Raw genomic sequence first — 13844 nt, forward strand, 5'->3', positions numbered from 1 at the left:
TGTGAGGAACCTTGGAGTCATTTTTGACCAGGACATGTCCTTCAATGCACATATTAAACAAATATGTAAGACTGCTTTCTTCCATTTGTGCAACATCTCTAAAATTAGAAACATCCTGTCTCAGAGTGATGCTGAAAAACTAGTTCATGCATTTATTACTTCCAGGCTGGACTACTGTAATTCATTATTATCAGGATGTCCTAAAAACTCCCTGAAAAGACTTCAGTTAATCCAAAATGCTGCAGCAAGAGTCCTGACAGGGACTAGAAAGAGAGAGCAGATTTCTCCTGTTTTGGCTTCCCTTCATTGGCTTCCTGTTAAATCCAGAATTCAAAATTCTGCTCCTCACATACAAGGTCTTAAATAATCAGGCCCCATCTTATCTTAATGACCTTGTAGTACCATATCACCCTATTAGAGCACTTCGCTCTCACACTGCAGGCTTACTTGTTGTTCCTAGAGTATTTAAAAGTAGAATGGGAGGCAGAGCCTTCAGTTTTCAGGCCCCTCTTCTGTGGAACCAGCTTCCAGTTTGGATTCAGGAGACAGACACTATCTCTACTTTCAAGATTAGGCTTCAAACTTTCCTTTTTGCTAAAGCATATAGTTAGGGCTGGACCAGGTGACCCTGAATCCTCCCTTAGTTATGCTGCAATAGGCGTAGGCTGCCGGGGATTCCCATGATGCATTGAGTTTTTCCTTTCCAGTCACCTTTCTCACTCACTATGTGTTAACAGACCTCTCTGCACTGAATCATACTTGTTATTAATCTCTGTCTCTCTTCCACAGCATGTCTTTATCCTGTTTTCCTTCTCTCACCTCAACCGGTCGCAGCAGATGGCCCCGCCCCTCCCTGAACCTGGTTCTGCCGGAGGTTTCTTCCTGTTAACCCTTTAAGACCTACCATAGAACCAAGTCCGCCAGAGCTTATATTATATTTTTACATGCTGTAGTGCCAATTTTGGGAGCATTTCAAGTTGCTATACATCAATACAATCATTATAGCCCACATTTTAATAATATGTATGCATTAAGTGGATTGTAATTACATAAATTGCAAAAAAGTGCAATAAACTACAAAAAAATTGAAAATCGTTTTTGTTTTTTTAACATACATTTCTAGTTAGAGAAATTTAAGAGGCTTATCCCTCAAAACTGTAAATACAAAAAAGTTGCACAAAATAGTTTCCCACCACAGGAAATTTATTTTGAGTGTCTTCATAGTTTTATTTTTGAAATACACCAATTTTTATATACTGCAGAAAAAACGAAAATAAATATTATAATGCAAATTTGCAAAAAAGCAGCATATGCATCAAAATAAACTATTTCCAGCAGTGCAATTTGAGTTCTAAGCATCCCAGAAACGACACAGAAAGTCATAAAGTCAAAGATAACTTTTAAAAACACCAGTATAGGCTCATGAGGTCCTGATAGTAAAAAACTACATTTCCACGAAATGACGTCACTTCCGGTTTCTGGCAGGTAATGGCGGACATGCGAAAGTTCGCGCTGACGTCTATTCCAACGTAGGAAGTGTTTTGCGAACAGCTGATCGGATTGGCAAAGCGTGTTTCTGGAATATTATGTTTTTGTTGCTGCAAGCGCTTTTTATACAGTTTTTGCAAAGCTATATGTGGAAGGAAACCGTGACCTAGGACAAGCTAATGGCACAAGATGTAAGTACAACTCCTCCGGTCTCATATGCAAAAAAAATTATTGCTCTAGCTTACGTGGTTGCAGTGCTACCGGGATTTAAAAATAATTACGCAAAACGGAGCGTGCCCGCTCCGACCGGTTTTAAAGGGTTAAAAGGGAGTTTTTCCTTCCCACTGTTGCCAAAGTGCTTGCTCATAGGGGGTCATATGATTGTTGGGATTTTCTCTGTATGTGTTATTGTAGGGTCTACTGTACAATATAAAGTGCCTTGAGGTGACTGCTGCTTTGATTTGGCGCTGTATAAATAAAATTGAATTGAAATGTCTTTGTGCGATGCAGAAAAGGTCAACGGATGGTCTCTACATGAATGGTTCCCAGATTGAAGCATGGAGCAGGAGGTGTGATGGTGTGGGGGGGCTTTATTGGTGACACTGTTGGGGATTTATTCAGAATTAAAGGAACACTGAACTTGCATGGCCACCACAGCATCCTGCAGCAACATGCCATCCAGTCTGGTTTTCGTTTAGTTGGTCCATCATTTTCACCCCAAACACAACATGGTTAATAATAGTGCATGTGTTGTTTATATATTCTAAGTGTTGTTTAACACCTTCATCTTTAAATAAATATCAATATAAAGATAGGTTTTGCTGTCTGTTGCCTGTATGAGTTGCAAGTTCAGTTAAACATAATTGTTGAAAAGAAGCTACCATGTATTTCATGAAAAGGCTCCAGATTTCTGCTGTCTTCAGTTTTTTTGAACAGTTGTTTTCATTTATTCACTCAGAGTTATTTACCTGTGCTGTTGAGCAAGTCTTGTTGTATGAACAAAGTCAAATGAATCAATCCAAAAGTTCTGTAAAGAGAAGGCTGATCTGTGTTAATCTTTAACAGAAATGCCAGCGAACTGTCTTTAATCTTGCTGAAAAAAAAAACACAGAGTTTCTGGAAACTGCACTAAATAAGATGTTAATGGTAAGCATAAGCCTCCATTGATTGACTGCTTCTTTCATTCTTTTCATTCGTTGTATTTTATACGGTGTTATGAGGCGTTCTCAAAATTTCAGTTCATTCTGCTCTTTGTTTTTATCCGTATGTACAAGTCAAACATCTACAGTGGCAGAGACACTGACACACTGAACATTTTGATAAAGTTTTCAGTAACAGGTGACAGTGCGGTAATAAGGCAGAAACGAGAATGGGAAGATATAGAAATATCAAGTTCTGTGCATTAGAGTTTCCTAACATTAAAATGATTTAAACCTCAAAATAAATAAATAATTAATCATTGTAGATGTTCCAACATTTCAGGATCGGATTACAACATTATAATATCGGAATTGATTTTATGCTTGTCTCCAGCATTTGTCTTTGTTAATTTTTGGTTTCCTGTTATGTGGAACCAAGTTTGGTAGTTTCTATGCAGAGAATCCAGCCTGACAAATACAGCTTTAATTCTATGTTAATAACGCATTCAAGCAAAATCCATAAAGTCTGATGATTACTTAGAAAAAAGTGAATTAATTTCTGTGTAATCAAAAACAACCAGGACTGCAAAATGCTAAAACTGCTACGACTTTGAAGTAAGTATAGAAAAATTCTAATTCCCTGATGTTTCTGTTCTACTGGCAGCAGGTTTTAAAAGTCCTACCAAAACATTACTGTGCTATTATTTTGTGGTTTTGCGCTGTGGCCACCTGCTACCTACTTGCGGTAACACCATTGCTGGTGCAGGATGTTACTTGCTTGAATATTACATTGTTAATAAAGTGATAGTAACTTGCTATTTCCATATGTTTACCTTCTTGTTTCCATCCACTATTGCAACATTACTACTGAGCTGTAATAGAGCGCAACCAAGTTTCCTCAAGGTGTACTGGTATATTTTTCTGCCACCTTCAATGTAGGTGCAGACATTTTGCATATTTCGAGGGGAGTATGGCCATCATAGTAAAACTGTAAGCTACTGTATTGGCAAATAATGTTTGAGTGATTCAGTGAAGCACAGTAATGTAAGCTGGCAGTAGATTAACAGGAAATAGTTGGGAAAATGAGTCTGCTAAAGTATGATAAAGGTAAACAATAATAACTCCCTTTAGATTTCAGATACTGTAACTGCATTATTTCATTAAAAAATCTAATTGTTCCACTCTGGAGGTGGCCTAGCTGAGAGGCAGTGGGCAGGAGTGGGTATACTTGTATCCCCCTGGTTCTCTGCCTGTATGTTGGGATTTTACACCAGTGGATGCTTCCTGTGCCTTCAGGTTCGAATACCTTCAGGACAAGTTATCATTCTACCCATGTAACACTGGACTAGCTCTTTATTCTCTTGAGGATATTCAAGGGGTGGGAGTTTTCCCAACCATGTGTTTTGTGGACTTAGAGAAGGGCGGTGCTTTGAGATTATGAGGTGTCTGGCTTGTTGTTGCAGGCCATGGCGAGTGCCTAGTTTGTATTGTCAGCAGTAAACCGGACTTGCTTCTGTCTCTGCTACAGCTTGTCACAATTCTGGTCATAATTCTTATGGACGGAATATTTAGATGTTGCACGGTGGTGGAGGATGTACGCTTTGTTGGCCTCAGTATTTCATCTTTGCTTTTCTTAAATGATGGAGTTTTGTTGGCTTGATCGGGTGATAACCTCCAGCTGGCACTGGAGCAGTTTGCCGTCAAGTGTGAAGAAACAGAAATGAGAATCAGCACCATGGTTCTCAGAAGGAAAAGGGTGGGCTAGCTAACTCAGGCCTGGGTCTCAAGGTGTTGTTTATGAGTGAGAGGATCGTGGAGCATAAAAGCAAAGCTGTCAATTTACCAGTCAATCTATGGTCCTATTGTCACAAGGTCCCACGAATGAATGATGTTGCGGATAAAAACAACAGCACTGAGTTTCCTTTAAAGGATGTCTGGGATCTCACTTAAGGATAGGGTGGGGAGATTTGACATTCAAAGCAGCACCGTTGCTCCTCCAAATTGAAAACAGCCAGCTGAGGTGGTACAGGCATCTGACTAGGATGACTACTGGAAACCTCCTAGGTGAGCTGTTTGAATCTCATGCTGGGAGGAGGCTACAGGGCAGGCCCAGGAGTTGCTGGAGAGATTGTAATTTTTGCCTGGTTTGGGAACAAGTCAGTCTATCTCGGATAAGCTGGAAGAGGTGGCTGGGGTAAGGGGAGTGTGTACTTCTCTACTTAGACTGCTGCCCCTGTACAGGTGGTAGATGAAAGCTTTAATTAGATGACTTCTTTTTACCAAAGGTTGAGGAATTATGATTTACAGTACAAATAGATGCTTCCTGTAATGAAAAACTTTAACTGGAACTCATTTTGTATTATTTCTTTGATTTCCAATCCACAGACTCTAAATATGCATTTCTGTAGCTGTGCACTCATTGCACTGTTGCTCGCTGTAGCCTCGGCAGACCACCATCTCCACCATAACCGTGGTTCTGAAGACCATATGAGCTGCCACAAGCTCTCTGCTCCTAATGCCGCCTTTGCCTTTGCCTTCTACAAACGTCTGAATGCGAGGACTGCTGCTGGAAACAACATTTTCTTCTCACCACTGGGCATCTCCACTGCCCTGTCCGTACTGTCTACTGGGGCCTGTGGTGAAACCCACAGCCAGCTGTTCTCCAGCCTGGGCTACAGCACCTTAAACCAGACTCAGGTCAATGAAGCCTACCAACATCTTTTCCACATGCTTGGAGAAAGCCAGGAGAACCAAAAGCTGGATGTTGGCAATACTGTTGCAGTGCACTCTGGTTTCAGTCCTCTGGAGAGGTTTCTGAATGATGTCAAGCAGCATTACTCTGGTGAAGTCTTGCAAATCAACTTTACTAACCCTGCTGAGGCTGCAGATAAAATCAACAGACACATTGCCAATAAAACACAGGACAAGATCAAAGATATGGTGAACGATGTTGACCGTGAAACGATGATGATGCTCATTAACTATGTCTATTTTAAAGGTAAGAAGCCTGATCAAGTCTATTGTTAGGCTACACTAGACAAACATGAATATCACATATATTTAAATAAAAAAGGTCAGCTGATGATTGAAACATACTTTCAACAAGTAGTATGATTCATGCTGACACATTCCAATATTGTCATCACCACTCCACTGTGTCGTGCAGGATACTGGAAGAAACCATTTAATAGTGAAATGACACATAAGGCGGACTTCCATGTTGACGGCAGTAACAAAGTTCAGGTTGACATGATGATGAGGACGGGATACTACCACTTTGTTGAGGACAGAGAGAACCACACCAGCATCATCGTGCTGCCATACAAGAGTCACACCTCCATGATGATTGTCCTTCCTCATGAAGGCTGGATGAGGAGTGTAGAGGAAAACATGAACAAGGACCATATAAGAAACTGGCAAAACTCAGCATCTGTGATGTAAGACTTATTGCATTATGTCTGAATATTCTTTCTTGGTAGTAGATGAAGTGTGTTACCCATTTCTGTGTCTCATAAAACTTCTGCTTTAAGCTTTGCTATTACGAGACCCAAAGTTTATTTACACTGAGAATCAGATGCAAGTGCAATGCACTAAAGGTATAGAGTTTATTTGTGACCATTGGAAGGCTGTACACTTCTCTCCCTTAACGGTCGTCATCTTGGCTATGCAATACAATAATTTTCTAAATTTCCATAATCAGTCTTGGCAGTATTTCCAGTGTTACAAGCTAGCTAAAAGGGGCAGCTATGACACCGGACACCTGCTGCTCTCTGGCAGCAGCACCATGCCCTCCCATATTTTAAATGCACTTTAGAAAAACAGGCAGCAACACTACACTGAGCGGGAGGAGGGAGGTATGGGGTCTTCACATGCCCACATTCTCTGTTAGCCATCGGGGTGGAGGGGCTGAACAGAGGTGTTGGCCGTCCAACTGGGGTCTGGGATGCGGGGCCTCTCTCCTGCCGCAGGGCAAGGCACGGTCTGCTTGTCTCCACCCCGGGGGAAAGGGTAACATCTGGCTCACTCCCGGTGGCTGCATGGTGGGGCCTGCTGCCCATGGCTCAGTCGGGCCCTTTCCGGGGCGTGGGGGCCTTCAGACCTCTGGCCTCTGGGCCTGGGGCTCGGTTCACTCTGGCAAAGCTGGCTGCCGGCAGAGCCCGGGGGCATGCCACTGCAGCCTCCTCTGGCTTCTGCTCTGTGGCTGCTGGGTGACCCCTCATCTGGGGCTCTCCTCAGCTCTTTCGAGGAAGGTGGCATGGATGTCCCTCCGGTGGTCCTCCTTGGGCTCTCGCACTCTGGGGGCCTCTGGATGTCTAGGGCCTGGATCTCCTCCATGCCTGCTTCATGCCCTGGGGGACAGGGCTATGGCTCCCCACACCCTCTAGCAAACAGGTGTCGAACTCCAGGCCTTGAGGGCCGGTGTCCTGCATGTTTTAGATGTGTCCTTGATCCAGCACAGCTGATTTAAATGGCTAAATGACCTCCTCAACATGTGTTGAAGTTCTCCAGAGGCCTGGTAATGAACTAATCATTTGATTCAGGTGTGTTGACCCAGGGTGAGATCTCAAACCTGCAGGACACCGGCCCTCGAGGCCTGGAGTTCGACACCCCTGCTCTAGCAGATCGTTACGTGGAGAAACCTTTTGAATACAATATGCCTGTGAAGGTTCTCAGTCATCCAGGTCATTGTAGTCTAAGGAGACCCTTAGCCTTTTGAATACAAGCGTGCTGATCCACACAGGTGTACACACGGGTGTTCACAGACACAAACTACACCTTTCTTGGCTGCTACCTCATAGGACATTGTGCGCTGTCAGTCCTGCATGCTGCACAACACAATTCAACATTTAGTATTTACTGTTATTTATACTTAGCTAGATTAATGCGATGGTGCTGTGTTTATTATGTTGCGCTCTGTTTTTGCTTGTTTTCTCTTTTTTTCTCTCTCAACAGGTGATCCGGGAGATTCTTTTCTTTTTAAGTGTCCTTCCTCACTGTCCCTCTTCCCCTCTGCTTTTCTTTTCCTTCATCTTTCTTTCTCCCTTTCCTATCCCCCAGCCATGTCTGTCCCGTCTGTAACAACTGAAAAAAAAAAAAAATAGTAACCATAAAGGTCGATCAAATGGACCAACACAGCAAGGCCATGATGGTCCATATGGTAAAGAAAAATCCGTTGGATATCTTTGTTGGGTTTCAGACAACAATTCTGACGGCTACAGAACCAAACAGGCAAAATGGGCAGCTATGTATCAGGTTTTGATGTTACATGTGTTGTGCCATTGTTTATGTAGGTTAAAAAGTAATTCCCATTGTATGTAGAATAATCTAATGTGATCAGATGCACAACAAGCTAGAAACATTTGCAGATGTGGCGACTTGTGGGACTGTGGAGTCAAAATGATCATTTTGCCATAGTAGAACAACTTTCTGTGTTTGATTAGTATAAATCTGCACACTGTGTAAGTTCAACACTATATAGATATTACGTGTACTAACAGAACCCAAACTGAGGAAAAGTGTGTTCTTTGCAGAATATGTTTTGGTATGATGAGGTAACACTGAAATATGTCAATATTGCATGAATAAATGTGAAAGTATTCCAGATGGGAAAGCAGGGCTGGGCTCGGGTCATGTTTGGGCAGAAGAAATGCTGACCTGGACTGGGGATATTTTTGGGTTATGGAAAGAGCACTTTGAGGAACTCTGAGTCTGAAGACCCGAGGGTTCCCTATATCGCCTGTGCATTAAAAAAAAAAAAAAAAACAGTTATAGCTTTATTACACTGCTGGAAAGGAGGTTCTTGGCAATCATTGAACCTTCAACCAGATTGTTACCCTTTGCAGGACTTCTGGGGGTATCATGGCAGGCTGATCCTCCAGTATATATGTGTTTCGTAGACTTGGACAAGTGACTGAAGAGACGTATTTGTATTTTTTGTGGACAATGTGATACTGTTGGCTTCATCAGAGTGTCACCTTCATCATGCACTGGAGTGGTTTGCACCCAAATGAAATGCACCCTCTGGTTTGGGAGGCTGCGTCTGTCACAATTTGCCAGTGTAGTTGACAGGATGTGCATCCAAATCCAGGACTCATGAGAAGGAAAGGAAATGCAAAGGAGAGACTTAAAGAACTCTTTGAGTGGTGTTGAGTGGAGCAACTCTGGGAGCTGGCCAAGCAACCAGCAGAAGAGGGTAGCCAGGTCAGGGGGCTGGCTGGGAAACCACCGGCAGAGACAAATCAACCCTGGTGGCTGAGATGAATCTGGATGATAGGGATGGAGGGTCTGACAGGAGACCACTGAAGGCTTTGTCCTTTGGAGGCTGAGGGTGGCTGCAAAGACCCTCTGGTAGCACCGCCAGAGATCAACGAAGGTATAGAAGACCTTCTGGTGGCTGTTACAGGCCGATGATCATGTAGAGAATTTAGGTGGCTTGGCAGCAAACCGATGTCAGTGGTGAAGACCCTCAGTGTGGCTAATGGTAAGGGTGATGGGACACCTCTCAATTGAGAGTTGAACCAAAATGAGACAGGTCTTTGGCTGATAAACACCCTGCTATCGCCAAGAGAATCCGGAGCAAGAAAAACACAATACCAAGTAGTAAGGACGCGTACATAAAGCACATGGGACCAGAGACTGGCAAAATAAAAAAGGAAGAAACCAACCTACAGTGAGGGAGACCTAACAGCTGCACACAGGAAACACAGGGGAGGCAGCACAAGCTGATATAAGGATTAGAATAAACACAATTACCAAGCACTGAAAACAGAACCTAGAAACAAAGCCCATTTCTTACAAAAGCAATAAAGAAATATAAAGCTCAAAACACTAAGTCAATGGCCCAGAAACAATTACAGCTTCAAGCAAGAGAGTTAAAGTATCTTGCAAGTTGGACTGGTGGATTGGCGTGGCATCAGCAGGATTGTGGGTGTTGTTCCAGACTGTTGCAGTGAAGATTGAGCTGAGCCAGTTAGAAAAAAATGGAACCACTAGCAGTTTAACTGTATAATTATGGTTTCTCTGTTTCTCAGGTATGTGGAACTTTATATGCCAAAATTTTCCATTGCCACTAATGCCTCCTTGAGGAATATATTGCAAGAAATGGGCATCACAAGTGCTTTTGAAAACATCGCTGATTTCTCTGCTGTGTCTAACAAGTTTCCACTTAAAATATCAAAGGTGGGCAAAGTTTCTTTTTTACTTCTTATTAGAGAACAGGACTAGAGCATGCCTACTCTTTTAGTTAAACTGAATTCTGAGTTAGAAATTAGTTTTGATCTGCCCGCTTTCTTATTTCTTTCCACAGGCGTCCCATAAGGCCACGATCAGTGTCACCGAGATGGGAACAGAGGCAGCAGCCATCACCATTTCTGAATGGATCCCACTGACTACACCAACACCCGTCAGAATTGACAGGCCCTTCTTAGTTTTCATTTTAGAAAACTCGACTGGAAGCATCCTCTTCATGGGCAGGATCAACAAACCAACAGCTTCATAACTGCACATAGTTGTGAGATGATATGTTTGATCACAGTTGTCATCATAAGGATCCTTTCATGATATAAAAGACTGATATTTGTCAGTCTGCACACACTAATTTATGTGGTCTACAAAAGTAATATTGAGGACATTTTGCTCAGGTAAAAAAGAAGAAATCTTAAGACTACCATTGTTTTTAAATAAAAATATTGATACTAAATAAATGAGAAATTTGCTGTGGTTTGTTTCTGAGACGTGGCTCATAGGGCAAGAAAACTAGTTACTAAATCCCAGGCTTACAAAGACACTCTGGGATTTACAGAAGCCACTCGCTCCATTTGGGGGTTACTGTCCCGACTGCTCCAATTACCAGGAAGATCTCTGTTTAATTCTCCCTCCAAAGGGAGAAGGTTAATATCTAACCCCGCTCACTGACATTACATCCCGAGTAGCATTTCAACAGATTCTAATAAATATTCAGAATATTCTCATCTCTCGTCCACTTGTGAATTCTGGTTCCAGTCACCCACTTCTCATCAGTGTGTCCTGACACGACCTTGTTAATCTTTGTGACATCCGAGGAAGCATGAGCACAAGAGTTCAGTAGCACAACTCTTATCTCAGGTAGATACTCTCTAAAAGTGAATACACACTTAACCCTGTAATGCCAACACACCTGTATGTCATCAGTGTGATTCTTTTGTCCTCAATCTGAATAAGTTGTACATTTTTAAGGAAAAAATGTATCAAAAATGTTAAAAATCAAGATCCATATTTGAAAACTGATATTTAATTGCACTCTCTTTTTTAAAAAACTGTCAGAAGGTTCAATAAACAAGTATTTTTTAAACAAATTGAATATTCTTGGAGTTATTTCATGTTTCCAGCTTTACAAGGTTAAACAAGGAAGGGAAACTGCTCAGGTGGATATTAACCCAAATTCTACAATCAAATAAATTTAAATCATTTTAGGTTTTGAGTTAACTGTTAGGCAGTTTTTAATGAAACCTATTAAAACAAGTTAAAGACTCATCTGGGTGTCCTTTTGACCTTCCATCTTTTCCTGATATTATTTTGAAATGTGAGAGAAATGGTAAAAGTAGAGTTTAAAAATAGAGAGATTAACTGTTGTGTGTCCACATCGTGCAAGTGTTGACAACATACTAGAGATGGCACGATACCACTTTTTTATATCCGATACCGATATCATAGATTTGGATATCTGCCGATACCGATATGAATCCGATATAGTGTGTTTTTTAATCAATAAAACTGTTTTTTTAATATCTTGCTGCATTTTGTATAAGTTCATACTCAAGTTTAAATAAACAACAACACTAAAGCTATTCTGTTATACCTGTATGTAAAAAATACACTGCACCCAAAATATTTTATAGTTCAGCAACACTGATCAATCTAATAAACTTAAACCTGCTCCATCCTCCCTATTCTGGTATTTTAAAGAGTACTTAGCAGAAATATTAAGCAACCTAACTAATAGGGTTGCAAACTCCCCCCCCCCCCAAAAAAATAGGGAACCACCCCCCACCCTCCACCTCATGATGCTTAATCGATGTAATCAACTTAAACTTGATGCAGTGTGAAAAAAAATGCACAGAAATAAATTATTTTTCAAGAATAATTAAATAGATTCAACATCTTTCTTCAACAGAATTGCAGAATTCACAAATGGTACTTTCCCAAAGGAAAAAGTACTATAGCTTACTAGGGTATATTAGACTTAACAGTTACTATATACAGTAATGGACTTCTATACATTTTACATCAGATTAAAACTTTGGGTGTAAGATTCAGATAATTATTTATTAAAAGCTACGTATTTTAAATGAGAATAAGAAAGAAAAGTATGTCTTTGTGCCCCCTTTTCCCTGTTCATGCCCTATCGGCCCCCCTGGCTAAACTTTGCTAGATCCGCCCCTGCACAGTTACCAGCCGTCAGCTACGTAGAAAAGGATCCTGGTGTAGAAAGTAATATTAAATACATTCTAACAACAGCTTATCAAGCTTAAACGTGCTGCTGTTGTTCAGCCGCTGGTTTCCTCTTTCTGGTGCAAAGTGGGCCAAAAACAAACAAGAGAGACGGACTCGCGACAGGAAAGCCGATCAGCTGATCATTGATCAGTTTCATGATTGAAGTAGCAGCAGGAGAGGGAGGGAGAGAGGCAGTCGCTCCATATATCAGTTGTTAAGCTTAACATGGGAACGCTTTACAAACATACAGAGATGAACTTACACACTTGCTTTACTTCTCTCTGGGATAACTTCCTCGGAGATGAAATGCCGGATTGCTAGCCAGGCTACAAATACACACAGCTGCTCTATCACGTGAGCGCACTGCTCCAACGTGCTACGGTTATGAGCCGAGTTACGCCTGTCACAAGTTTTGTGAGGTGCTTTTTGGATATTTAATGGATCGGATTACATTTTTTTATTTCTCGCCGATATCTGATCCAGTAATTTACATCAGTATCGGACCGATACCGATACGTAATATCGGATCGGTCCATCTCTGCAACATACATTACAAACAAGAATCCCCATATTAGCCAAAACATACGCTTACAGTTATGATTTTGTTTGTGAGAGTGTCTCATGACACTCTGACGTACGAGCATTTTTAAAAGAGACTTTTTCATTTGATTATATTTTATATGATGGATTATGCAGAAAAAATAGAATTGGGCTGAAAGGTGTATTGAAAGGTCTAACTCAGTGGTCCCCAATCCCAGTCCACGAGGGCCGGTGTCCCTGCAGGTTTTAGCTCTCACCCTGGGTCAACACACCTGAATCACATGATTAGTTCATTACCAGGTGTAGAACATCTGACTAATATTGTTCATTAATGCTGCTTTAATATACCTGTTCCGTGTAGTAAGCTGCGCACGCACGCAGTGAGACAGCGCGAGGGTGAGACCCGCCCCCCGGGAGTGAGGTTGCTTACGTGTAATGTCTGCTCTGTTACACAGTAAACAAAGCTTGCTAGTGATCACGAATCCAGAGTCATTACTGAACGTCAAACATGGTGTCAGAAGTTGTGGTTTGGTCGTGTGCTACAGCCCTGCCGACGGAGTGGTAAGGCTAAAGTTCTCTCAGCACTTTGCGGACGAAGCAAGCAAGTAACCAGCTAGCGTTGCTCGGCTATTGTAGCAAAGGCTATCGAGCATTAACGACCATGTCAGACGGATTCCGTAGACCAGAACCGTTGGTGTTCACTGGAAACATCGCCGAGAAGTGGCGTGTATTCGAGCAGGAATACGACATATTCATAGCCGCTGCTCATTCCGATAAGGATGCTCGAACTAGAGCGTTCATCCTGCTGAACCTGGCCGGCTCTGAAGCCATCGAGCGGGAGCGCGCCTTCGTTTATGCGCCCGCTGTGCACGCGGGGGAAGGAGAACACAGACGACTGGTGACCGAAGCAGAATCGAGAGAAGACCCGGAATGTCTCAAGCGCAAATTTCGGGAGCTGTGTAATCCCCAAACAAACATAACAATGGAAAGGCACAAGTTTAACACCAGAAACCAACGACCAGATGAAACAATTGAGTCTTACGTGAGTGACTTGAAAAATAAGGCAGGCAGTTGCAGATTTGGCCAGCTTAAAGACGAGCTCATTAGAGATAGACTCGTTTGTGGCATAAATAGTGACAACATGAGAAAGCAACTGCTGCGCGACAGTGACCTAACTTTGAGCAAAGCAATTGAAATGTGCCAGAT

General features: G+C 42.0%; 1 protein-coding gene across 2 annotated transcripts; it reads left to right on the forward strand.

The window, feature by feature from the left end:
- The first annotated feature begins 2478 nt into the window (after window positions 1-2478).
- Window positions 2479-10795, forward strand: LOC100706454 (alpha-1-antitrypsin homolog). 2 transcript variants are annotated; one of them, XM_005449823.3, is made up of 5 exons: window positions 2479-2634; window positions 5013-5625; window positions 5794-6064; window positions 9659-9806; window positions 9934-10795. In XM_005449823.3, exons 1-5 carry the CDS (start codon window positions 2626-2628, stop codon window positions 10123-10125), a joined length of 1233 nt encoding a protein of 410 aa, XP_005449880.2. In that variant the 5' UTR covers window positions 2479-2625; the 3' UTR covers window positions 10126-10795. The 2 variants fall into 2 exon arrangements, with proteins under 2 accessions (XP_005449880.2, XP_003440873.2); XM_003440825.4 differs by lacking the exon at window positions 2479-2634 and adding an exon at window positions 4770-4821.
- Window positions 10796-13844: the final 3049 nt, after the last annotated feature.

The sequence above is a fragment of the Oreochromis niloticus genome, linkage group LG15 (genome assembly GCF_001858045.2).
Source record: "Oreochromis niloticus isolate F11D_XX linkage group LG15, O_niloticus_UMD_NMBU, whole genome shotgun sequence".
Classification (NCBI taxonomy): domain Eukaryota; kingdom Metazoa; phylum Chordata; class Actinopteri; order Cichliformes; family Cichlidae; genus Oreochromis; species Oreochromis niloticus.

Bases quoted from the DNA above. Each gene is read 5' to 3' on its own strand.
- LOC100706454 (XM_005449823.3), top strand. The intron at 6,065-9,658 runs GTAAGACTTATT...TCTGTTTCTCAG, and splicing joins CAAAACTCAGCATCTGTGAT to GTATGTGGAACTTTATATGC. The intron at 9,807-9,933 runs GTGGGCAAAGTT...TTCTTTCCACAG, and splicing joins TTCCACTTAAAATATCAAAG to GCGTCCCATAAGGCCACGAT.